This window comes from Electrona antarctica (genome assembly GCF_951216825.1).
Source record: "Electrona antarctica genome assembly, chromosome: 1".
NCBI classification, from domain to species: Eukaryota; Metazoa; Chordata; class Actinopteri; order Myctophiformes; family Myctophidae; genus Electrona; species Electrona antarctica.
Window position 1 is genome coordinate 8,877,901 of NC_136806.1, and position 26,836 is coordinate 8,904,736.

Here is a 26,836-nt window from a genome sequence, read left to right on the forward strand (position 1 = left end):
ATGATAGTTTGGAACCAATTGGGCCCTTATGGGTCTGTAACTCTGAGAGCGCACAAATGGAACCAAATGGACCCTAACGGGTCCATTTGGTTCCATTTGTACACTCTCTGAGTTAAATTAACATTGAGTTTACAATACAAATTGGGGTCTCAGAGACATGCCATTAAATGGGGGTCCGTAGACTAATGCATATCAAACTGGGGGGTCCTTGAAATTAAACGGGTTGAGAATCACTGCTGGAGCCGTAAAAATCTTCTCTTACGGGGGTCCCTGGCATGGCTTTTCTAATGGGGGTCCGCAAGCTAATTAGTGTCAATCTGGGGGTCTTTGACATGAAAAAGTTCGGGAACAATGACCTACTGTACACTGACTGTGCTTCGCCCGAATCTCCGCTCACTGTTTAGTGTTCAGAGAGCCCATATTTCCTAAATTCCTGATCATCTGATATTAAGTTGTTAGCCCCTTCCCAAATGCAAAAAAGGTAAGCACTTATTAAATATAATACACCAACCTTGCAGAGAAAAGTTCCTTGTATATGAAAACGTGATACCAGTGTCAATACAAATAATTAATTAAAAGATTGAGGGGTGAAACAATCTTTATGGGTAGAGTTTATTATTGTCTACTGATTAAAATACATAGATTTAGTTTAAGAACTGAACCTATAGATCAAATACACATAGTGAAGAACACGTTGTTACTCAAGTCAGGTACACACAAAATAAAATAGATGTTCGGGTTCACCACTTTGGCTTTATTGAACTTCATGTTTACAAATTGATTTCCAATGTGTGTGTGTGTGTGTGTGTGTGTGTGTGTGTGTGTGTGTGTGTGTGTGTGTGTGTGTGTGTGTGTGTGTGTGTGTGTGTATGTGTGTGTGTGTGTGTGTGTGCTTGCATGTGTGCTGTGCACAGAGATTTATGAGTTAATGTAGGGGCATATGTGTGTGTAATGCATGTATTTCTCTGGAAAATCCCACCAACAAACAATTGAAACCAAAAACCAAAAACAAAGCTAGTATTAGGCCTACCAAGTCTGGTGTTCCCATGGACAAACTACAGCACAAGTACTGGTACCTGTTGTAAAAATGTTTTGTTCTGGCTTGGTTTAAAATTTCTACATTAGCACCTTTATTGTAAATACTGATTGTGACAGACACAGAATGCACACATCTGTGCAAAAAAAAAAGGAAAAAAAGAAAATGTAACAAAAACGAAATAAGGCCTACAGTTGAGACTCCTACACATTCAATATCAGTACACTCACGAGTGTCTTTGGTTGGAAGCATTTATCATAGATCTTTTGAACAAATACAATCTTCTTAAAAAAAGGGGGGGGGGGAATCAACATTCCACGGTTTTGTGTATCTTGCTTTTCCCGGCCCTATATGCAATAATTTGTGTAAAGCTAATTGGCTCTATGCACACACGCCATTTTGGAAACGACTCGGGGCGCCTTCCCTACTTCCTTCACAGGTTGTTACCGATGATACCAATGAAGGCTCAGTTCCATTCATGGTCAAACAGAGTCAATCTAGTGTTAATGATACCAATGAAGGCTCAGTTCCATTCATGGTCAAACAGAGTCAATCTAGTGTTAATGATACCAATGAAGGCTCAGTTCCATTCATGGTCAAACAGAGTCAGTCAGTGTTAATGATACTAATGAAGGCTCAGTTCCATTCATGGTCAAACAGAGTCAATCTAGTGTTAATGATACCAATGAAGGCTCAGTTCCATTCATGGTCAAACAGAGTCAATCTAGTGTTAATGATACCAATGAAGGCTCAGTTCCATTCATGGTCAAACAGAGTCAGTCAGTATTAATGATACTAATGAAGGCTCTGTTCCATTCATGGTCAAACAGAGTCAGTCAGTGTTAATGATACTAATGAAGGCTCTGTTCCATTCATGGTCAAACAGAGTCAGTCAGTGTTAATGATACTAATGAAGGCTCTGTTCCATTCTGGTCAAACACCAGAACTCGGGTCAAACACCAAACTCAAAGTGTCGGGTCTATAAATGGAACAGAGCCTTAATTAGTATCATCGCTAAAACCTGTGAAGGAAGTAAGGAAGGGGCCCCAGAAGTAGGAAGTGTGCATAAAGCCCATTGAAGTTTCATCCATGACAACAGGATGTGAACCCCTCTGGTCGTCACTGGGGGTAACGGTAGTAAATTCCCTTGGTGTCACTATGTTTTGATGTGCGCACATCTACAGTAGGACATAAAACATGTCCATCTTTAGGCCTGATTTATACTTTGTCGAACGACCGCGTGGTGTACTTTTGCCGGCCAGCACGGCAGTCGTGTCGACGAAGTATAAATTAGCCATTAACAGTTTTAGGGATTCTAAATCTATGGCGTGTAAACGTAACCGTCCCTCACTAGCATATCCAACGGATGAAGCGCTCAAAGAACGAGGGCTTGTTCAGCAAGGTGTAGTCGTTTCCTCTGAAGATGGCCGACGTGTCCCCTAGCGCCACCTTGTGCAGCACATCCTGGTCCACATCGCTGCCCATGGCGATCACCGTGGGCACGCCCTCCGCCCGCCTCATGGCGGACACTCCCTCCTCCAGGCTTTCGCTGGACGTGATGCCGTCGGTGATGAACACAAACGACAGCTCAGCGTTGCGGCGGGCCAAGCGGCTTCCCTGCAACCACAACAGAGACATTTTGTTTTGGTGATTTCACTGACTTGGATTCATTCCATATCCCCCTTATCCTAACTTTAATCATAATCAATATGCCTATTCTTACCCATACCCTAATCTGCATTAAAAATCTAATTAGGGGCACTAGTTGAGAATTGCAATGCCGTGTTCAAATTGGATATAATCAGTTCTGATGTCCACAACGAGTCGTGTCAAAGAAGTGTCCTTCAAGAAGATGCTGTAATGCAGAGCAGCTCAGTAAGGATCAAGTCACGCTAAATGACAGACAAGTGATACAACAAATCACGTAATTACGTGCATTCTGTCAATCAATTATAAGACACCATAACTATATTTACTATCTCTGAGAAGTCTGTATTACAGTATAACACTAGTGTTTTTACTGCGTGCGTGCGTGCGTGCGTGCGTGCGTGCGTGTGTGCGTGCGTGCGTGTGCATGTGCGTTGTGTTTGCACTGTGTGTGTACCTGCGACATCACCAGGTTGTTGACAGCGTGGATGATGGCGCTTCCCAGGGAGGAAGAGGAGTCCATGTACGTCATGTGCCCGAGGGAGTCGGAGATCAGCGTCAGATTGTGCGAGAGCGGGAACTCCACCTTCTGCTCCGACGGGCTGCCGTACTGCACCAGGGCGATGCGCGCGTTCCTGTCGTCCGACTGGCCGGTGGCCAGGGTGAGGCGGTGGGACACCTGGTCGATGAACTCCTTGGCGCGGCGGTGGTTCTCCAGGCCCATCCTCTCAGAGCCGTCCAGCATGAAGACCACGTCCACTGGACGCTCCACGCAGGCGCCCACGGCAGGCTCTGGAACCCACGGACACACGGCCGCAAGACACGGACACACACACACACACACACACACACACACGCACACACACACACACACGTAAACATCCTCGTGAGCACAGCAGCATTGTAAATCACACAGGGCAGCTTGTACACATCCACATCTAATCAGGTCAGAAAGATCGAGAGACAGAGAAAACCCACCAAATAAACCTGACTTTCGGATTAGTTTAATTATTTGTGTATAATGAGGATTGTGTAAACAATGACGTAAGTGATCTGTTTTTGAGTAGTGCAACCACTCCTATAGACATCTATGTGTGTGGCTGTGTCCCTGGGTCCTTGTGTCCGAGCACAAAAATAGCGTTTGTTCACCACCAAGTGTCACTGTTGCACAGCCTAACACACAGACACAGACACACAGGCCAGGGATGTGGGCTTGTACAGTACAGTACAGTACAGTACAGTACAGTACAGTACAGTACAGTACAGTACAGTACAGTACAGTACAGTACAGTACAGTACAGTACAGTAGTTGATGTACAAATAGTATGTAGTGAAGAACATAGATATTTAACATATATTTTAACAAAAATATGCCCCAACAAAGTAGATTTTATTATCTTGAGATGACACTTTATTATCTTGAGATGACAAGATGAAAAGGTGAAAAACATTTGATGGACTTCAAAAGAAAACTACTTCACATTGGCAAGTTGCAGTCACAGAGTACAGTAAGAGTTTCACTGGAAGTCCACTCTCTGGCACTTATTTCATGTTACACAAGCCTAGCTCCAGGTAAAACATGCATCAAGATGTAATCACATAAAACTAAAACATCTTATAAAAGTCAGCATTTTTTAAATAGTGATATTAGCGTATACAAATGTAAACAGCATACAGTAACATTCATAAAACCAGAATATTCACCACAAAAAAAGGCCAAAATCTTTCTCATGGCAAAATGAGTCATTCACAGAATAAAGGAAGTGATGATTGCGGCGGTAACCATGGATATGTGCAAAATACTGAATACTGAGTGAATCAGTTAGTGGTTCACAGTGGAAATGAGACTTCAGTATGGAGACACAGTACACAGAGCTCAGTGAATGGAGACACAGTACACAGAGCTCAGTGAATGGCTCTATATAGGACCTAAAGGCCAAAAGGCGGATGACATCAACTTTCCATTCAAATGGAAAACCTTCGTCCCCAGGGCAGAGGGGATGATATGCATCATATTTGGTTCAGTAACAGCCGCAGTTTTCTGGGAGACATTTCAGCTTGTTCGGCTTTAAGGCTGATTCATCATGAGTCATCGCAAGATCTCGTTGCGTGCCGTAAAGATCACACCTACATGCTCACAACGTGTTGCCGATGTGGCGTGTTGTGAGCTTGTAGGTCAGATATTTTCGGCGTGAGGCGCATTCGTGCAACTGAGGCAGTAGAAGTAGGCTACTATGTCTAAGCTTTGGCTCGCAATCTAAGTACATGTAAAGCAATTTCTTAATATTTTTTTTGGTTTACTTCATATAATGCTATCCTATTGCAGCAACCCAGCTAAACTATGCGCTCAGCAATGACAAAGTGCTCAATTTTAATGAATTTAATCAATTCTACGTCCAGCAGTAAGCTTATTAGCGGTTGGCACCCCTTACAGAATCTAATCTGCCACTTTTCCACTGCATGGTATCGGCTTGCTTGACACAACTCCGTGTGAGGTGAGGTGAGGTGAGGTGAAAACACTGCGCCAGGACAATGCAAGTGGGAAATTAATCAATATTGAGCCTATTTGTGTCAGAAACAGTTTTTGTGGGACTGTACAGGTAAACTAGAGATTCAATTCAAATCTTTATTAGCGAACTCAGGTCCATAGAAATACATAAATACTTTGTTTAGTACTATACGCATTTGGTTGGACATCGCTATGACAACCAGGTACATTGGGGGGGGGGGGGTCTCTGCTGGGGAAAATGAAGTAAAGCGGGTCGAGTCAAGTTGAGCCGGTAATATGAAGTGGAAAAGTGCCATAACGGCGAAGGTAACGCGGATAGCTTATTATAATTAGCACTAGCAGAGTCCCATGGCCTTCGCAGGGTCGCCCATAATGTCCCCATAGACGTGTTTGAAGGAGTCGATGAACAGCCGTGTCCATTGCTGTCTGTCGTCCCCCTGGGCGTGCTTGGCTCTCTGGGCTGTGTACGCCATGGTCGCCACGCCGACGCCGTACTGCTGCTCGCTCAGACCGTTCAGCAGGATGGACACGCCCTCCACAGAGGTGGGGACGTTTGAGGGGCTGCCTTCCTCGGCCAATGGCTTCCAGGGGGGAGGGGCGGCTGCGTGTGTGTCGCCTCCCCCTCCTGCAATGAGTGGGTGGAATAAAGGGCTTTTCACACGGGGAGTACGTCACGTGACACCGCGGCTGTACTCTGTGCTCGGATCCGTGGGCTCGCGCTGCGCTCCTCGCGTAAACAGACGTTAAAATGCAATCGCTCTCTTGACGCAGGATGACGCGTGCGTAAGACGAGCACAAATGGTGACAATTTCACAGGATCGCGCCTGCTTGTTGTTACAACACATCTGTCAGATTTCCCGTGCCCACCCATAGACATAGAAAGGTAGACGCCTCCTTCGGCTCTGGCGCGTTTGCTCTCAAGTTGTGGGTAAGTTTCCGCGTTGGTGCCAAGGAAAGTAATGAAAGGAAAGGGACGTGAGTTACGCGACCGGAGGCCGGGGATGCGCCATATAACACCGCACTTCTGCACTTCCGTGCGATACACATCGCTCCAATGAATTGCAGCGGCGAATGAGACGTCTACCTTTCTATGTGCCCACCTACCTGAATGCTCCTCTATTATTTTTGACACCTTGAACACCGGTTACCATAGGGGGCGGTAGGTGGCCAGTGCCAGTGAAATGTGCAACATGAGCAGATCTCTTGTGCTCTTGTTGTTATGTTTGAACCGGAAGTGTTAATCACCCATGTTCTGCTAAGGGTCACACAGCTATACTAGCAAGCGATCCATTGTTTTGTTTGGCGGGAGCTCGAATTAATGTTTTATTAAGCTCCGAACATCGTACTTTATCCCATTATGAGCAATAAAGTCACTAAAGACCATATGCACGTGAACGATTTTGGATTTTGGCTGTTTCTAACATGGATGCTAGCGGTGGCTAGCGACCAAAGCTAAAATAAGTAATATTAAATGTAAAAAAAAAAACAACAACTCTGGATTAATGCTCGTTTATCATATCTCGTCTTATCGTCTATAAGGCTATACCTATGCATTATTAAATTAATCTCGTTCATTCGTCTTAAGCATCAAAGGAGTTAAAATGAATGACTAGGCTCGGTCAGTCGCTTCCCGTGTGAAAAGGTCTCACAAACACGACGCGTTAAAACATCCATAAAATGGCTGAAGGTTTTCCTCCGTGTCGCATTGAATGTGTGGCTAGTTGGGACTTATGTCAGACTGAATCAATCACACAAATGGGAAAACACACATGATTATGCAGCCTGTACTTCTATGCAATGCTGGGAAATGGACCTCAGCAGAAGCCAAACCACAATACAATCCATAATGGCCGCGTTAGGGCCGGGCTAACCCTGAATGAGTGCAGATCGCCCACGTCTGATTTCTGTGACAGGACTGTTAATTAGAGGTGAAAGTTCACCTCATGTAATGCATGTAGTGCTTCAGAATCTTACCTGATTTACAAGGGAGGTCGGGGCACACGATAACGGGATCTGAAGTAGAAGACAGAGAGGAGACAGGAGGAGAGACAAAATGACTGAAAAATGCACATCGGTACAAAATGTTGTCTTTCATGTGCTTTCGGGTTATTCATATTTAGTTGAGTACAACATCCTAGCATTTCAGCATGTCATCACAGGTATACATTTCCAAAATCTTTCAAAAATGCTGTTTCAGTTTCTTTTTCAAAAATGTACATAATTACACAAATTGCACATGTACAAGCTTGTGAGCATGTCCATGTAAAAGCGTGTGAGCCTGTAGATCTGCTATTTTAGTAAAAAAAAAAGTTTATTTTTTTATTTGTTATTTTTTCCCGATTTTGTAGGCCTCAAGATCAGGTAGATTATAGTTATAGTCACCATGTACACAGTTTTTCAATGTACAAATATGTATTTTTTTTAAAAAAAAGTAAAAAAAAAAAAAGTTATTTTTTTTAATTTATTTAATTTTTTACATAATAGGTAGTTAAACAACTAGTCGACTAGTCGACTAGTAAACTAGGCAACTAGTCAACTAGTAAAAATGACTAGAAGTGAATGCCCTAGTGTGCGTGCGTGCGTGCGTGCGTGCGTGCGTGCGTGCGTGCGTGCGTGCGTGCGACCGTGCGTGCGTGCGTGCGTGCGTGCGTGCCCTATGGCGTGTGCGCTGTGCACTGTGCGTGCATGTGTACCTGGGCAGAGCACGGTCTCGATCTTGTCGATGAACTCCTCGGCCACCAGGTCAGCGAAGCGCTTCATGCCCAGCACCCTGCCTTCCTTATTACAGGCGATGCTCTTCAGACTCTCATTCTCCTCGATCTGGTCAAACATGTCTCCGATGCCGATGGCGCTCACGTCCACACTGGGGTCGCTGCAAACGCACGCAAACACACACAAAAAAACAAATAACGTCCGTTAAAATGATGCCGACTTTCAGTGTTGGAAAAAAGGACTCAAATGTTTTACTAAAGTAAAAGTGCCTAATATTGCAATGCAGAAATACTCTGTTACCAGTGAAAGTCTGGTATTCAAAATGTACTTGAGTGAGTCAAATGTTTTGATATAAAAATGTACTTAAAGTACCAAAAGTAGAAAGTACTCTTTATAAAGAATGTCCCGTTTAAAGTTTTCAAATGTATATTAGAAATCTTTTGAAAATAGCCGATCTACAAGCTCACACAATGCGTCACATCTCAACGCATTGTGAGCTTGTACTGCTTAAAATCTAACAACAGAAAATAATCGCATATTTTCTGGTGTGCAACATAATGCTTCCATCGAAGACATGCTGGCTACTATGGAATCCAAATGGCTGAAACCAATGGAGGCGACTGAGAGCTTTTAACCTATACTGGGCGGGAACCCCTTTTGGTGTTTTAAGCATTATGTTAATTAATAGCAGATCTACAAGCTCATAGCGCTGTCCGAGTGCCACGCTACGAGCTTGTAGATCTGCTATTTTTTTTTAAATCGTGAAAATGTGCCGCAAATTTGGAATATAAATTATTTCAGAGCAAACGTTTTTAACTCAAATCTTTCCTCATCTGGGGGGGAGGGGGGGGGTCCCTGGAACAACATATTTTCAGATGGGGGTCTGCGGCCAAATACAGATAATTCTAGGGCGCCTTGACATGAAGTAGTTTGAGAACGACTGACATAGAAACATGGGTTTTTCAGAAAACTGTCAGGATTTAGAAGACATTAGTAGAATGGGTTTTTAACCCGTGCATCTATAGTCCCACGTACCTGCAGAGGTAGGTGAGCAGCTTGTCGTCGTCTCTGGGGTCGAAGCGTCCGTCCGTGATGACCACCACGGTGACGTTGGCGTTGGCTCTGCGGCTGTCCCTGATCAGGTTGTCGTAGGCGTACTTGAGCGCCGACGGCGTCCACGTTCCGCCGGCGATCCACTCCAGGCGCTTCACTGCGTCCTAGACGAGAAAGCATGAGTGAATTATCTGATGCTGTGGAATATGGCTTAATTATCAGAGTGTATTAGGGCATTAAGCAACTAGTCGACTAGTTTACTAGTCGACTAGTTTACTAGTCGACTAGTAAATCCACTAGTCGACCTTGCTGGTACTAGTTGACTAGATTGTTTTTTTTTCTTCCGATTTTGTAGGCCTCAAGATCAAGTCGATTATAGTTATAGTCACCAATATAGTTATAGTCACCAATGTACATGTACCAATGTACACAGTTTTTAAATGTACAAATATTTATTTCCATTTTTCCCCCCACATAATAGGTGGTTAAACAACTAGTCGACTAGTCGACTAGTAAACTAGGCAACTAGTCAACTAGTAAAAATGACTAGAAGTGAATGCCCTAGAGTGTATATATTTTTTTTACGTATTGCGTTAGAGTTTGATTTAGGGTTTATAGAAAACGGAACAATAGGGGTGCCCGCTGGCCAAGTGGTCCAGGCGCATCATGCCACATATAGGCTTTGGCCTGACAGCGTGTCGCCTGTTCGAGTCCCGTTCATGACGACCTTAATTTGCTGCGTGTCTCTCCCCTTCTCTCTCTCCCTCTTTCCTCACTTGATACTATCAATAAAGGCAGAAAAGCCAAAAACAAATCTTAAAAAAAAAAAAAAAAAACATAACAATATATCAAATATTATGTTATGTTATTAGAACCTCTGTGATTTGACTGGACAATTTGATAAAGCGATCATAACCCTGCCAGGGGTTGTGACACTGCCTCCTAGTGGTGGTGGTGGGTGGTACAGGAAAACAAAAAGGACCCAACTCTAAAACTAAAATGGCATTTGCCAAACTCAAAGAAAATTCACAATCGACGTGAGTGAGCTTGTAGATCTGATATTTTCAGCAAGCGTGCGACACCGGCACTTGACAAAGTATACAGTAAATGGGGCTTTTACCTTGAAAGCAGTCAGTGAGTCGATCTTGGAGTCATTGAGACGGATGGCCTGGAAGGTTCCGCTGTGACTGTATTGGACAACACCCACCCTCGTACCTGCATGGAGAACAAGGAGCATTCTGTTAAGGGCGGGAACCCCTTTTGGTGTTTTAACTAAGGATTATGTTATACTTTAGCTATTGAAAAATAGCAGATCTACAAGCTCGTAGCGCGCCACCGAGTGGCGCGCTACGAGCTTTACTTGTAGGTCTGCTATTTTTGAAAAATCGTGAAAATGCGACACAAATCTTTGAATATATTCTTTCAGAAGACTTTTTTTTTTTACGTCAGGCTTAAATGGGTTAACGTTGGCTCAGCCCTGCAGCCACACTGGAACAGCTCTGTCATGTTGTTTTTGTTTGCATGGGCGGTGTTTTATTTATGTTTCACCATCACAATCCCTTTGGTTTTTTATTTTTATTTTTAGCCCACGCGATTTTGCAACCTATATGCAACCTATTTTTTCAAAAATACAGGAAAAACAGCACCCTCTTTTCCTTTGAATTGGACAGAGTCAGCAGTCTGTCCTTTCCTTTGAATTGGACAGAGTCAGCAGTCTGTCCTTTCCTTTGAATTGGACAGAGTCAGCAGTCTGTCTCGAGAGACTAAGGGCCGATTCATACTCCTATTTTACCGCTGTAGTGCCGAAATGATTTCGGCTCGTCAGAAATTTTCGGTAGCACCGAAGAGCCGACTTTAGGACGGTACCCGCCCCCCCCAAACCTCAAATGACGTCACATTGTAGGCTCTACAGAGCCGAACCGACTTTTATTCGGCTCTAAAATAGTATGAATCGCGCCTAACAAGGAGGTAATCAGGTAACACAATGAAGATTCCGATTTGAAGGTTCAGTACTATATCTCCATGTGCAGTACATACGATAATGCAGCTCTGTAACTAAATCGTTGTGTGCACTAACTGTAAAGGATGAGAAAACATAATCTGCCCACTAGAATTAAAGCTCCCTTCTTCTTCATGCCTACCGGACTCAGAGTTGGGGTCCTTGGCCATAGAGCCCAGCCTGTTGATGGTGCTAATGACAAAGTTCTTCTCCAGGGTAAAGTTAGTGAGACCCACTGACTCCGAGCTGTCGATGACAAACACGATGTCCAGGGCTCCGCACTTCTTCTCACAGTCTGGGGAACGCAGACACAAACACAGAACACAGATGTCAGGGAGTGCAACGCGGCATCTGTTAGGATCATCATGTAAACACACCGAGTGAACTCACCACAGCAGCCGCAAGTCTCCCTGATGTAGTTCATGACATCGCACTCCTACGTTCACAAATAACAAGGCACCATATTATTATTTTTTGTTACATTCTTGTAATGTCAATAACAATAAAGTATTTACATATAGTACTGTACATATTTATATAAAAAAAGGCTTATATATGTGTTTATACTATATGTATATATTTTAATCAGCATATTTTCTCAGCATAAATAAATAAGGTAAATGTCGGTGCTCTTACGGTGAGGCCGGGGTCTCCCTCGGGGCCAGGGTCTCCCTGTAGACAAACACATGACACAACAACACCTCCTGTTTTTGTACGGTTCAAGACAAGTTTACAATGTCTGCTTTCCTGATCAGTCAGCAGACCAACATGTGGAATACCCTCCCTGACGCCATCCCTTAATTGGCCACCTTCCAAACAGGCCTGGAAATACATCTTTCAGGAGACCACCAGGGGAAGTAAACTGAACTCACGTTTTCCCATAGAAAGGAGATGGCATTCACTGCTGCCATTTTTTACATCTTTTCCCCTTTTCCCGCTTTGTACATTGTTGATGATATTGTATTTTGGTGTTATTTGTATACTATGTGTTGTTGAATTGAATAAGTAGGACCACAATGGGAAAAAAAGACCCTAATGTCTGACTGTACGAGTGTTTACATTTCTGTCTAATAAGGTATCCAATCATTGAATCAATCAAAGACCTCACAGGCCTGTGTACAAATAAAGAGCATTAGTGTTTAGTCTGGTGTTCACCTGAGTCATTGTTATTACAGTCTGTCCTGCACTTTATAGGCAGTGTGTGCGTGCGTGTCAGTGGGTGTGTGCGTGTGTGTCAGTGGGTGTGTTGTGTTTGTGCGTGCGTGACAGTGGGCGTGTTGTGTTTGTGCGTGCGTGTCAGTGGGCGTGTTGTGTTTGTGCCAGTATGCATCCTGCGTTTACAGCAGTATATTTTCCTTTGACTGTTTGACTGTTACAAATAATGACTCACAGTGATGAAAATAGGTTTTCAATGTAATGAGTCCCAGGATGGAGGGATGGTCTTTTAGATGAGTCCCAGGGACATTTAACTCCCATTTCATTTTATATGAGTATAATGTGGTTATATTCATGTAGAAAACAGAAGAAGAAATGATTATTATAACTAAAGCTAGCAAAATAAACTAGAATAATGTGGATGCAGAGGTCGTTGTTTTATTGCGTCCCTTAACTATAAACTGCGTTTTGGGATGCAAAATGCACTCTATTTGAATCTCTGGACTCACATCTCGTCCGCCCTCTCCTCTTGGTCCTCTGTGACCATTCTCTCCTCCAGGTCCTTGCTCACCCTGTGAAAGAAATCACAAACGTATCACACAAACATACGTACTGTACATACATCTCCATCTGTCTGTCTGACAGCAGAGACAATACTACTGTACTACCGAGCACTGAGCACGTTCTGATTGGGCCAGGCAAGTTTTATACCTGGGGCTCCATTTTCGTCACCGCTAAAGCCCTTATCCCTAAACTTCTTTGCCTTTGCTTTTTTCTTTTTCTTTTTTTTTACTATTTTGCTAAACATTTTTGAATAGTTAAAATGGCCAGTCTACAAGCTCACAATGTGTCAATGTAGATTGGCTAGTTGAACTATTCAAAAATGTTTTTCAAAATAGTAAAAAAAGAAAAAAAAAAAGGCAAAGAAGTTTAGGGATAAGGGGTTTAGCGGTGACGAAAATGGAGCCCCTGGTGTCTATCTGGTGCGCGGCCCCCTTTTTCCTACCCGATTTCGCACCAGTGAGGGGTGGGAGGGCGAGGGCCCTGTATGCAGATTCAAACAAACTGCCTTATTTACTATTTGCCTTAGGTTCAAGATTCATAAACTTGTAATATGCCATTGGCTGTTTGTATTCTTTTTTGGAAAAATATAAAAAGATACTCATGGAAAGGCTATATTATTTTACTTATATTGACCATGTAAAAAATGTAGTATAATTTAGTATATGTAAGGTTTTGCCCACTCAAATGGTACCTCATCAGATAATCGATCCCCACATAGCCTACAACAACTTCCGTGAACCGACTTCACTGTAGTAGCCTTTTCATAAATTATATTTGTACTTAGGCTGTCTTCTGTTTGTAGTTAGAGAAATTCCACGTTTCAACACCAAAGTAGTAGTAGTTGTTTGTGAATTAGCAAACTGGACATTTGTACTGAATGTTTCCTTTATCCTCGTGTTGCGCTTCTGTTTTCGCCGAAGTTTTTATACGTCCCGTATGTGCAGTCTGCCCTCCAGACCGCCCCCAGCCCCTCCCACCCCTCACTGGGGAGAAATCGGGTAGGAAGGACGGGAACGTGTCTGGTGCTCCTTTCCTAGTCCCCGTGTGTTTCTACTTGTTAACCCTTTTTGTATGTTTTGTATCTTTATCATTACTATTAGTATTTCGTTGCTAGTGTTGACTGTATCTCCCTTTTCTGTATCTTACTGCTGTACTGCCATAGACAACAGAATTTCTCCCACGGGATCGATAAATGTCTATCTAAATCAGGGGTTCTCAACGTTTTTGGCCGGGGACCCCCGAAAATGCTTTGGCAACGTCTCGGGACCCCCGCCCCGCCCACTCCCGACCCCCAATATAAATTGACTGCTACAATAACCTTAATAATAGAGACAATACACCATAAATAAATACTGAAACCAGATATAATCATTAGGGAAGGTGTATGCATGTATGTGTACTATATGTAAACTCTTCATTTCCATTTTCCAGCCATTCAGTTGCATAAAAAAATTCTTTAATTATTTGGGGACCCCCCAAAATAATTTGGCGACCCTCCGAGGGGTCGCGACCCACGGGTTGAGAACCCCTGATTTAAATGATCTATCTACAGCCCCATGTGGTGAGTTTCAATGATCTAAATGATCTATCTACACTACAGCCCCATGTGGTGAGTTTCAATGATCTAAATGATCTATCTACACTACAGCCCCATGTGGTGAGTTTCAATGATCTAAATGATCTATCTACACTACAGCCCCATGTGGTGAGTTTCAATGATCTAAATGATCTATCTACACTACAGCCCCATGTGGTGAGTTTCAATGATCTAAATGATCTATCTACACTACAGCCCCATGTGGTGAGTTTCAATGATCTAAATGATCTATCTACACTACAGCCCCATGTGGTGAGTTTCAATGATCTAAATGATCTATCTACAGCCCCATGTGGTGAGTTTCAATGATCTAAATGATCTATCTACAGCCCCATGTGGTGAGTTTCAATGATCTAAATGATCTATCTACAGCCCCATGTGGTGAGTTTCAATGCAAAGCCTATGGAGAAAGTGCTGTGTTCTGAAATAGGCAAAGGTTAGAGTGTATATTATACACTCATAGTCAGAGGGACTGTCCCGAAGTTGCAAATCTATAAAATCACAGAATGTTTAACTAGCAGTCGTATGTGTGAAATGAAACACAGGATACTGATACTCTGCCTAAATTGTATAAATAGTAGATTTCGAACACTCTGCCTGCCAGAGATGAGCATTGAGTGCACTTCTCCTGCCTGCCTGTGTGATGTATGTCTGCTGCTGGGAGGGTGCAGCTGCTTGCTTTGATCCATCGGACCACTTGGGGCTCTTGCTGGGTGTGAATTAGTCACACACTCCACTTGAAAGGAGTAAATATTAACGTTTTAAACTAGCAGTTGCAGATAAACACAGCTAGACAGTACATAAGCAATCTATCCCCAGTACTGTGGGAGCAGAGACAGGCGTGGGTGTTCCAAGCGGCTCAGGCCTGCTGCTCAGGAGAAAGGTCAAAGTCCTACTATTTGTTCTACGCATTTGACCCATCTCTATTGGAGCGGTGAGCCGCAGGCGTGCCGCCCTCGGGAATCATTTGTATGCCAAGCAAGTCTTTGGTATGACTCGGCCGGGGATTGAAACCTCCCAGTTTCAGGGCAGACACTCTAACCACAAGGCCACTGAGAAGTAGATTGGCTCTAGTTGCATATTTGTAAACAGCCTGTTAATTTTTGGCAATAATATAGAGGTCATATTGTTTCTCAATCTCAATAAAAGTCACATCTACAGCTGCTAGTTTAAATCTTTGTTTTAAAAATTCCATATAGTCTGATTTCTCACCACAGATACACACATTGACACACATGCAGTGACAGGCTGTCACCCATCGGCATAACCTTGGACATGTACAATTCTTTTAATTTAGCAGTTTAGCGGAATTTAGACAAACTACGTGTGTGAAACGTGAAAATGGGTTGGGGGTGTGTCCATCATCTTCAATTTAGTTAGTTAAACAACACGTTTTCTTGTTGCAAAGCAAGGCACACAGGGCCCTATCTTCCGACCTGCGCTATCCCTTGGCACTACCCGCTATCCTTTAATTACGCATTACAGCCGCACTACCCACAATACATTATGCCGGCTTGGAGGTGTGGCCATGTGTGTGTTGTGGCGCTATCCCTAAAATTGTTATCTTGTTTGGGAAAGCACTTAGCGAATTCTAAAACCACCTGCTATGGCAAATCCATTTGGTAGAGCGTGGCCCTGCAATGGACATGTTTGGAGTCTTGGCCGGGCACACAACATTTAGACGTTCCCGGTGGAAGAAAGCCATGGCAAGAATCCAGTCCAACCCAGTGGTACCTGGAAAGAATCCAGTCCAACCCAGTGGTACCTGGAAAGAATCCAGTCCAACCCAGTGGTACCTGGAAAGAATCCAGTCCAACCCAGTGGTACCTGGAAAGAATCCAGTCCAACCCAGTGGTACCTGGAAAGAATCCAGTCCAACCCAGTGGTACCTGGAAAGAATCCAGTCCAACCCAGTGGTACCTGGAAAGAATCCAGTCCAACCCAGTGGTACCTGGAAAGCGGTCTTTAAACAAATGATGATGATGATGCCTAATAAGATTGGTAGGGTCTTATTAGGGCCACTTACTCCCTAGTGTGAGTGGTTAAGGTTTTATTAGGGCCACTTACTCCCTAGTGTGAGTGGTTCGGCCGGCGAGCCTGAGGGTCTTATTAGGGCCACTTACTCCCTAGTGTGAGTGGACAGCAGAGGTCACGGCCAAAGCACATCATTTGGTTGGCGCAAACTCGACGGAATAAGTATTCTCACTTTTCAGCATAAAACGACCATTACTCACAGGGTCTCCATCAGTTCCTTTGTTTCCTGGCATGCCCTTGGCCCCACAGTCTCCTCTGCCACCTCTGGGTCCTGCATTACCTTTGTCTCCTCTCTCACCCTACAACACAGCACAAGACAAGTCGGTTAGCCAAGAATGCTCCTACAGAAACTGCTTTAGGAGAGAGTGAGAGAGAGAGAGAGAGAGAGAGAGAGAGAGAGAGAGAGAGAGAGAGAGTGAGGGAGAGAGAGAGAGAGAGAGAGAGAGAGAGAGAGAGAGAGAGAGAGAGAGAGAGAGAGAGAGAGAGAGAGAGAGAGAGAGAGAGAGTGAGGGAGAGAGAGAGAGAGTGAGGGAGAGAGAGAGAGAGAGAGAGAGAGAGAGAGAGAGAGAGAGAGAGAGAGAGAGAGAGAGAGAGAGAGAGAGTGAGGGAGAGAGAGAGAGAGAGAGAGAGAGTGAGAGTGAGAGAGAGAGAGAGAATCTATGAAGCACAATACACACTACTACTGGCAGTGGTTCGGGAGGTAGAGCACCTGCCTTAGAATCAGAGGGTCCTCTCTCTCTCTCCACAGTCCCTGACTCCTCTTGGTTTAGTGTAGAAGTGTCCTTGAACAAGACACTTACCCCCTAATTGCTCTCGATTAGCAGGTTGGTACCTTGCATGGTGGGAAAGTGGCACACACACCACTGTGACAGTGTGTGTGTGTGTGTGTGTGTGTGTGTGTGTGTGTGTGTGTGTGTGTGTGTGTGTGTGTGTGTGTGTGTGTGTGTGTGTGTGTTTAATTAATTAATATCAAATGTCTAAATTCTGAATCAAGCAACTTAAAAACTGTCTGGGGTGTTCACATAAGTCTGAGTGGACGATGACATTTAAGTGAAATATCCCTTTAATTTGTGATAATGAAGAAGGTTTGTGTTATTTAACTGTGTTATAAAACTTTTTAATTTTGAAAATGTCTCCCAATTTAGTTGTTATGCCAATTACTTTTCATATAGTTTCTGTCACCGCTGAGCCCTACTCTTTGTTTTTGGGGAGGTTGTAGACAACCACATGTCTCCTCCGATACACATGATGCCACCAATCCGCCTCTTTTCACCAGTCTCAGACAGTGAGGCGTTTCGCCAGGAGGGCATAAAATGTGCGTAGGAACATGCTACCCCCCCCAGTTCCACTCACCGCTGAAAAGGCACCCCAAACAACCTGTGGGAGTCACAAGTGCAGTGACAGAGATGGCCCTCCCCCACCCGGCTTCCCAAATACGAACATGGACATGTGTGTGAAGGGAGTTCCAGCCGCGCCTCTAGCCTATAGCAGGCCAGTCTGGTGCATCTCAGGAGCCTCTAGCCTATAGCAGGCCAGTCTGGTGCATCTCAGGAGCCTCTAGCCTATAGCAGGCCAGTCTGGTGCATCTCAGGAGCAGGACAGATAACATGCGAACAAGAAGGCACTGGAGCAGCTCAGACGATTTAGGCCCTTAGTTTATTATAACAGGGTGCAAGTAAAAAGTGACAACGTTTCGATGTGTAAGTTACATGTGTAAGTTACATCTTCCTCATGACCTGACGAAGATGTAACTTACACATCGAAACGTTGTCACTTTTTACTTGCACCCTGTTATAATAAACTAAGGGCCTACATCGTCTGAGCTGCTCCAGTACTTGTTCGCATGGACATGTGTGTGTTTGTTGGAGTTCCACCATGGAAGATTGGATGGAGAACATTGCTTTGGCATTGCTAATGAAAACCTTGGTGTTTATATTACCGATGGTCCTCTTGTTCCAGGATAGCTGAAGCCAGGTCTTCCTTGATCTCCCTGAATCACAGAGAGAGAGAAACGGTCAAAACAACACAACACTTCACCGCACACTGAGTCATAAGAGTGAGAGACGTGCACACGTCAACTACGTACCTTTGGTCCAGCCTGTCCAGGGTCTCCTCGTGGTCCAGCATCCCCACCGTCACCTCTGGTGCCCTAAGATGAAGTCCAGCGTTATCTCATCAATGACCTCATATGTTTTGTTAATGACATCAAAATAGATAAGACTATTTCAACAACGTTTTGACCGGGTCACGACAGACAGCTGAGCCCTGGAAATGTTTCCATTGTGCCGCAAAGAATGTCCAGTAGAGGCCAATCAAAAGGAACCAGGTGAATATTATTTGACCTACGTTTTTCCCTGATTCTCCTGGAGATCCCGGAGGCCCCCTGGGCCCTGGCAGACCGTAGTCTCCCTGCACGGCAAAGACAGGTCATTTAGCAAAGGACATGTTGTATGGGAGTGGTCCTCACTGAGGACTCTAAAGGCTCATACATAGTCTGGATTGTCGGTGGTGAGGTGACCACCGAACTACAACATGACGTCACAAGCCGCGGTGAAGAGCAAACCACCGCCACCGCGCCAGCCCTTCTCTCTGTTTTTACTCACCACCGCTCAACGTTATTTCAGATCCGATGGTCACCTCATCACCGGAGCGGTGGTCACCTCATCACCGGAGCGGTGGTCACCTCACCACCGGAGCGGTGGTCACCTCACCACCGGAGCAGTGGTCACATCATCACCGGAGCGGTGGTCACCTCATCACCGGAGCGGTGGTCACCTCATCACCGGAGCGGTGGTCACCTCATCACCGGAGCGGTGGTCACCTCATCACCGGAGCGGTGGTCACCTCATCACCGGAGCGGTGGTCACCTCATCACCGGAGCGGTGGTCACCTCATCACCGGAGCGGTGGTCACCTCATCACCGGAGCGGTGGTCACCTCATCACCGGAGCGGTGGTCACCTCATCACCGGAGCGGTGGTCACCTCATCACCGGAGCGGTGGTCACCTCATCACCGGAGCGGTGGTCACCTCATCACCGGAGCGGTGGTCACCTCACCACCGGAGCGGTGGTCACCTCATCACCGGAGCGGTGGTCACCTCATCACCGGAGCGGTGGTCACCTCATCACCGGAGCGGTGGTCACCTCACCACCGGAGCGGTGGTCACCTCACCACCGGAGCGGTGGTCACCTCATCACCGGAGCGGTGGTCACCTCATCACCGGAGCGGTGGTCACCTCATCACCGGAGCGGTGGTCACCTCACCACCGGAGCAGTGGTCACCTCACCACCGAAAATCCAGACTATATGAATGAGCCTTAAGAGTTTAGCGTCTGAGGCCTCCTTACCTTGGTTCCCTTATTGCCTACTTCACCTGGAAGTCCTCTCAATCCCTCTGGCCCCATTTCTCCCTGAAACACAAAGACAACATCGAGACAGGCGTTATCATGAGTGCATGCACGGTGTGTGTAAACCCATGCAGGGCATCACAGACCAAAACGAAAATCAATCCCATCCATCCCCTGAGCCCTCCTACAGTCACAAGACATTGCGGAACTGGGTCCGAGATTAATATAAACAAATTAATCAATTTCATCGAGATGGGTTGCATGTAAACACGTAAACACCAGGACATACGTTGACTCCCTTGATTCCATCTGGTCCTTGAGCGCCCTTTGGCCCAAAGTCTCCTCGTCTCCCCTAAAAGAAACAAACACAACTTTAGCACCTAATAGCGTTCCGTAACCTCTGTAAACTACACTTATTAGGTGGGTGAAATCTGCTCTTACTAGTTCTCCTTTGACTCCAGGGCCTCCAGCGGTACCCTAAGGAAAGACAACACACAGGTAAGCATCACATCACCTGCGCCCAAACCTTCATTTCCATAAAGTATCTTTGGGTTTTTTTGTGTTAACAAAGTAAGACTTACTGGTTTTCCTTTCAGTCCAGGGAAGCCGGGCGAGCCAGGACTTCCTCTCTCACTCTGTGGAAGAGACAACACACCTGAGTTTAACCTCTGAACTTTGACCTCTGACCTTTAACCCTTTGTCCTCACACCGGGTAGCGTTATACAATGTTCTTCCCGGCTGAGAGGAACGATACAAGGATAACTCTTTACTAATAATGGACCCTAGACAGTGTTCAGCATTCTGGGGCTGAAAAGGTTACACATGTGACTTCCTGCTTTTACCTTCGGCCCAGCATCTCCGGACGGGCCGAGTGGACCTGACCTTCCTGCGCGACCGGGATCCCCCTGGACACACGCGCGCGCACACACACGCACACACACACACACACACACACACACACACACACACACACACACACACACACACACACACACACACACACACACACACAGTTAGACATCACAGTTGAGTGACAATAAAGGTTCATGGGGGTGCGACGCATGGATGTTTGCGATTCTCGTACCTTCTCTCCATCAGAGCCAGCGAGACCACTACCTCCGACATCTCCAGGGTGACCGTCAGGACCCTGTAACACATCACACAGACATCATAAATAATACCACAATAAGTCTTGTGCCACAGTGTGACCTCATATACAGTATTATGGCCATGATGTCAATATGTGTCAGACCATACATACCCTGTCGCCTGGGTCACCTTTGCACCCCGGGGCGCCAATCCGTCCGATTTTACCCTGAGATGAGGACAGAGAGTAAGCGGAAGGATGGGGTTGGGAGGGAGATTTTAAACACCAGTGAGTTACTTACGTCCCGAGATGACGTGTATGATTATTAGCACTTGCCCTAGCCTAGCCCCTTAGATAGCACATTATGTAGACTTAGATAGTATTTTAAACAGAATTTTATGCATTTTATGTAGTCATAGCACTTTATAGTACACATGTATAATATATTATATAGTATAGTATGTATAGTTTACATAGATACTCCACTGTTACGTTCTTAGTTTACGCATGATTCATGATAACTACCTTTTATATATGTGATGTATGCCATGCTTTTGTTATTGCTTAATGTAAGTCGCTCTGGATTAAGAGCGTCTGCTAAATGCCTAAATTGTAAATTGTAATTGTATTAAAATGAACTCCAATCTCTATAACTAGGGTAGTCTACTTTCTGACTTATACACCTCTGTCAATCCCAGCGCAAAAGTTCTTACCTTCTGCCCGTCAGTTCCGTTGCGCCCTCCGAGGCCGCCCACACCCTGGTTAGGAGAAGGAGATGGACCAATCAGAATTCACACTGACTGATGGCTCTCTACAGACAGAGTAGTCGTATTTAAGTCATTCATGATTGGAGGAATTCTTACCTTCTTCCCCTCGTGTCCGATCTCTCCCTGTGGGCAGATACAAAGTCAAAGGTTATATTACCATTATCAATGTTCCACAATCAATCGTTGGCAAATCAATTTCCATTTGATTTACTCCACAACGATTGACCCGAAAGCTAGAACATAATGAGACGGACAATGAATGACTCAAAAGAAAGATGGAAGTCGCTAGCTTACCTTCTCACCCTTAAAGCCTGGCTCTCCCTATAGGCAAAGGAACACATGAGAAGCACAATAGTATTATTATGAGACAGTACTGTAATACAACGAAATACAGTACTTTGCCAATGAACGAGGAGATGATTAATGAGTGGGGGTTTACTTTGACACCAGGCTGACCGATAGGACCCTCGATACCGGGGTCTCCTGGGCGACCGCTCTCTCCTTTCAGACCTGGATCACCGTTGTCTCCTTTAGATCCCTGCACAGAATCAGAACAAGCAGCAACATGTCCATCAGCAACAGAGGAAGGTGAGGCTTTGTGTATGCGTTACTTTGGTGTGTATCTCTGTGTGTCTGTGTGTACTACTATAGCATGACTTGACTGTGTCTGTGTGTGTGTGTGTGTGTGTGTGTGTGTGTGCGTGCGTGCGTGCGTGCGTGCGTGCGTGCGTGCGTGCGTGCGTGCGTGCGTGCTTGCGTTACAGTTTTTCACAATCACTTGAGGTAATTTTCTCAAGACCTTCAAAACCATTTTTTTAATTGCTTGGATATAATATAATAATATAAAAATCACAGAACATCAAACAATTAGCTGATGTTGACACAACTTTCCATCAAAGCATATACAGTATGTTGTTATACCTTTGAATGCAGGAGCTACCTCTGTCTCATTAGTTGTTGCTATACTGTACATGTAGCATGTTTTTAATAAAAAATGTGAAGGTTTTCAGAAACATTAGGTTATAGAAGGCGTTTTTAGAATCCTCAGGTCTACATGGGTTAATAACCCATTTTGACCTGAGATCAGATTCTAAAAATGTCTTCTACATCCTGACAGTTTTCTGAAAAAGCTATGTTTCTATGTCAGTCGTTCTTCGATTTTTCACAAATAGCAGACCTACAAGCTCGTAGCGCGCCACTCGGTGGCGCGCTATGAGCTTGTAGATCTGCTATTTTTCAATAGCTAAAGCACAACATAATGCTAACACCAAAAGGGGTTCCCGCCCAAAATGGGTTTTAAAAGACATGTAATGAAATTCCTCTAACTATCAATGAATACAACAGGTAACGATAACTGTATAACATTACTCCTATATTGTATGGTTTTATGGGAACTGATTCCACATTTAGATCATAAGAAGTACGTAAGGCAGACAATTTCTCTGCCTTTTAACAAAAATGACAAACCGTTACTGATGATTGGTTTGACCTTGTAGGAATATAACAGGGTGTGTCCACATGGTAACAACATGAAGCAGGCAGGCAGCCCAATATCAGGCAGCCAGCTGTAAACTCAGTCATAAATATCAATTGTCAAATGACAATATATCAGCATGACACATTCATTAGACTTGGGGAATGGAGAGAGATTATAGAGATGAGTGTGTGACAAAAATATGTTACTATTCTTGTCACCAAATTAATTGTATTGTATTTATTTTTGAAATAACACAATGAATATATAATTATATATATATACCATGTTCTGTGTAACAAACCCAACAGCGGTGGTGACTGAATGTGTTCTTTGTTTTCCCTACCGAATTGAGATGAGACCAAATACCGGTGGTAGGGATGGAGTGCTCAGTGGCCTTGTGGTTAGAGTGTCCGCCCTGAGACTGGGAGGTCGGGGTTCAATCCCCGGCCGGGTCATACCAAAGACTCTAAAAATGGGACCCAGTGCCTCCCTGCTTGACACTCAGCATCAAGGGTTGGATTGGGGGTAAGTCCCTGCGACATACTAGCGTCATGTCCAGGGGGTGTACATCAAGCTGCCTCACGCTACAGGAGATAGGCTCCTGCCCTATGGGCCTCATGGCTCGGCAAGGCTACTTACTAGGGATGGAGTGCTTAGTGCTCAACGAGGCTGTGGTCCATATTAATACCGGTGGTAGGGATGGAGTGCTTAGTGCTCAACGAGGCTGTGGTCCATATTAATACCGGTGGTAGGGATGGAGTGCTTAGGCCTCACTCAGACCTTTACTGCATTGCTGTATGCTTGTTGGATGAATGTTGTGTAGTGTCATGGCCGCCCCAATGCATTTCCAATGGGAGTCACATGGTTTGACACAACATTTGTGTTGTATGAGGGGGAGGGGCACAGTCGAAACACAGCCGAAAGCCATACAACAGCTTGTAGTCCAAAATGTGGACTACAAACCATGTGACTTCCATTGGAAATGCATTGGGGCGGCCATGACACTACACAACATTCATCCAACAAGCATACAGCAATGCAGTAAAGGTCTGAGTGAGGCCTTAATGCTCAACAAGGCTGTGGTCCATATTAATACCGGTGGTAGGGATGGAGTGCTTAGTGCTCAACAAGGCTGTGGTCCATATTAATACCGGTGGTAGGGATGGAGTGCTTAGTGCTCAATGAGGCTGTGGTCCATATTAATACCAGTGGTAGGGATGGAGTGCTTAGTGCTCAACGAGGCTGTGGTCCATATTAATACCGGTGGTAGGGGATGGAGTGCTTAGTGCTCAACGAGGCTGTGGTCCATATTAATACCGGTGGTAGGGATGGAGTGCTTAGTGCTCAACGAGGCTGTGGTCCATATTAATACCGGTGGTAGGGATGGAGTGCTTAGTGCTCAATGAGGCTGTGGTCCATATTAATACCAGTGGTAGGGATGGAGTGCTTAGTGCTCAACGAGGCTGTGGTCCATATTAATACCGGTGGTAGGGATGGAGTGCTTAGTGCTCAACGAGGCTGTGGTCCATATTAATACCGGTGGTAGGGATGGAGTGCTCAGTGCTCAACGAGGCTGTGGTCCATATTAATACCGGTGGTAGGGATGGAGTGCTTAGTGCTCAACGAGGCTGTGGTCCATATTAATACCGGTGGTAGGGATGGAGTGCTTAGTGCTCAACGAGGCTGTGGTCCATATTAATACCGGTGGTAGGGATGGAGTGCTCAGTGCTCAACGAGGCTGTGGTCCATATTAATACCGGTGGTAGGGATGGAGTGCTTAGTGCTCAACGAGGCTGTGGTCCATATTAATACCGGTGGTAGGGATGGAGTGCTCAGTGCTCAACAAGGCTGTGGTCCATATGCTTTGGGCCAGAAATGACATCTGCTGTTTGACCGAAATACAGCAGCACATCATTGAACGTGTTGATGTTGCTTGGCAATGTTGCAGCCATAAGTCTTCCAATCATAATATATCTGGGATGCTGTCAAGGAAGGCTCCGGGTTACTTTTTCTTTTCTGTTTTAAAGGAATGCAGATAAGACTGAAACAACAGTGGGTTGAGAATTATGTTCAGTTTCGAGGTTCCTGCTGTGAATGAGTCAAGTTTGATATTCCGTTGTGTGTACATTGACTTTTGTTGTTACTAACTAGGGTAATGGAAGAGGATGCTGTAGAGAACCACCACCATAATGTGTGGATGAGGTAGGCTTCAGTTCAGCCTGGCCAAAACAAGGGGGAGGGGTAGAAACTTCACTGGCCAGCAGGCAAAGTAAATGGTGCATTTATATAGCGCCTTTATCCAAGGCGCTTCACATAGATTGTGCCTTACATTCACCCATTCATTCATTCACACACCAATGCCGGAGGAAACCATGCAAGGCACCAACCTGCACACCGGGAGCAATTTGGGGTTCAGAGTCTTGCTCAAGGACACTTCGACACTAACTCTGGGGGAGCCCGGGTTCGAACTGGGAACCTTGTGGTCCAGTCACTCTACCCCTCAGCCACTGCCGCTGAGGAGGGCAGACCCACAGGAACGCACCCAGGGTACCGGCCCGATTCCGGCGAGCTGCCCCGCGTCCGAAACGGTTGAGAAATTACAGAGTTACCGTGTGGGGGTCCCTCTACTGTACCCTCTACTGTACTGTACTGTATGTGTGCGTGTGCACGCGTGTGCGTGCATGTGTGTGTGCGTGTGTGACTCACTTTCTGTCCCCTGTGGCCTTTCGGACCATCAGGCCCTATTGTCTCCAAGCAGGACACCTTGTAACACTGTAAAAGAAATAATAATAACGATACATGACCAAAATATGCATGACGAAATATAGAAAGAAAACATGATAACAACAAGAACAGATGATGTTCCATCTTACCTCTGTGTACGCCATATGTTGCTGTCCGAAGAAAAGAAAAGAAAAGAAAAGATTTAATGTCAGATACAGAAAAAGTTATAAACAAAAGAGGATCTACTCTATATTAATAGGCAGCATGTCACTATTATTAACTATTAACTCATTCGGCACCGTAATCGCCTTTTGACGCCTTCCGGTCCAAACACACTCTGCGCCGAGCAGTGTTGATTTCGTCGACTAAAACTAAAACGAAAAATGTTCGTCGACTACCTTTTTTCACTGTCGTCAACAAATAGAAACTAGACTAAAATGTTAGGAAGGGACTAGTGGACAAGAGATCCACTATAAGTCATTTTACACTTGGTTTGAATGTTGAAAATAGCCGATCTACAAGCTCACAACGTGTCACGCTGCTACGCGTTGTGAGCTTGTAGATTGGCTATTTTCAGCAAGTGTAAAATCTGCCATTACGACGGCATCAAGGCCCGACAAAACACATTTTAGTCGACTAAATCAACTGTAGAGCTAGTCGACTAAAACTAGACTAACACTAAGACATTCCAGGGGACTAAAATGTGACTAAAACTAAATGAAAACTATTCAAGAGACTATGACTAAAACTAAAATCTAAATTTGCTGCCAAAAACAACACTGGCGCCGAGATCGCCTTTGGACGCCTATTTTAATGTCCATTGATTAGGGTTAATAACTGTGTCCTGTACGCACTCATAGCACTGAGAGGTAGCGGAGCGGTAAAAACTAAACTAAGAAAAAAAAAAAAAAAAAAAAACTGGAATGAAAATTCCACTGGCTTATGCTATCTATGGGGACAGTTTCTAGAATCGTAACATCTCGCATTCTCAGGCCCGGATTGGACAGTCTGGCAATTCTGGCAAATGCCAGAAGGTCTGGGCAGTCATGGGGCCGGGGCTGAGCCAAAACAAAAAGAAAAAGTTATAAAAAAAAGACATAGTAGCGTCTTTGAGCAGTTTTCTGTTCCA

General features: G+C 44.9%; 1 protein-coding gene across 2 annotated transcripts in view; it reads right to left on the reverse strand.

Annotated features, from left to right (window-relative positions):
- Window positions 1-2,386: 2,386 nt before the first annotated feature.
- col6a2 (collagen, type VI, alpha 2) overlaps window positions 2,387-26,836 on the reverse strand; it is a gene marked incomplete at its 3' end in the record, with an annotated part of 33,586 nt that continues 9,136 nt past the window's right edge. The window contains exons 6-32 of one of the 2 annotated variants that reach the window (XM_079496086.1): window positions 25,857-25,877; window positions 25,690-25,755; window positions 21,946-22,044; window positions 21,801-21,827; window positions 21,603-21,629; window positions 21,453-21,497; window positions 20,914-20,967; window positions 20,737-20,799; window positions 20,495-20,557; window positions 20,234-20,287; window positions 20,094-20,129; window positions 19,942-20,004; window positions 19,653-19,715; window positions 18,653-18,715; window positions 18,393-18,455; window positions 18,246-18,296; window positions 16,507-16,605; window positions 12,621-12,683; window positions 11,593-11,628; window positions 11,347-11,392; window positions 11,099-11,251; window positions 10,078-10,172; window positions 8,940-9,121; window positions 7,886-8,064; window positions 7,167-7,205; window positions 3,141-3,475; window positions 2,387-2,653 (exon numbers count right to left, since the gene is read on the reverse strand). In XM_079496086.1, the coding sequence (XP_079352212.1) occupies window positions 2,387-2,653; window positions 3,141-3,475; window positions 7,167-7,205; window positions 7,886-8,064; window positions 8,940-9,121; window positions 10,078-10,172; window positions 11,099-11,251; window positions 11,347-11,392; window positions 11,593-11,628; window positions 12,621-12,683; window positions 16,507-16,605; window positions 18,246-18,296; window positions 18,393-18,455; window positions 18,653-18,715; window positions 19,653-19,715; window positions 19,942-20,004; window positions 20,094-20,129; window positions 20,234-20,287; window positions 20,495-20,557; window positions 20,737-20,799; window positions 20,914-20,967; window positions 21,453-21,497; window positions 21,603-21,629; window positions 21,801-21,827; window positions 21,946-22,044; window positions 25,690-25,755; window positions 25,857-25,877 (2,352 nt within the window). Of the gene's footprint in view, window positions 2,654-3,140; window positions 3,476-4,080; window positions 5,818-7,166; window positions 7,206-7,885; window positions 8,065-8,939; window positions 9,122-10,077; window positions 10,173-11,098; window positions 11,252-11,346; window positions 11,393-11,592; window positions 11,629-12,620; window positions 12,684-16,506; window positions 16,606-18,245; window positions 18,297-18,392; window positions 18,456-18,652; window positions 18,716-19,652; window positions 19,716-19,941; window positions 20,005-20,093; window positions 20,130-20,233; window positions 20,288-20,494; window positions 20,558-20,736; window positions 20,800-20,913; window positions 20,968-21,452; window positions 21,498-21,602; window positions 21,630-21,800; window positions 21,828-21,945; window positions 22,045-25,689; window positions 25,756-25,856; window positions 25,878-26,836 lie in introns of those variants that run through there. The other variant, XM_079496087.1, reaches the window with a different exon arrangement.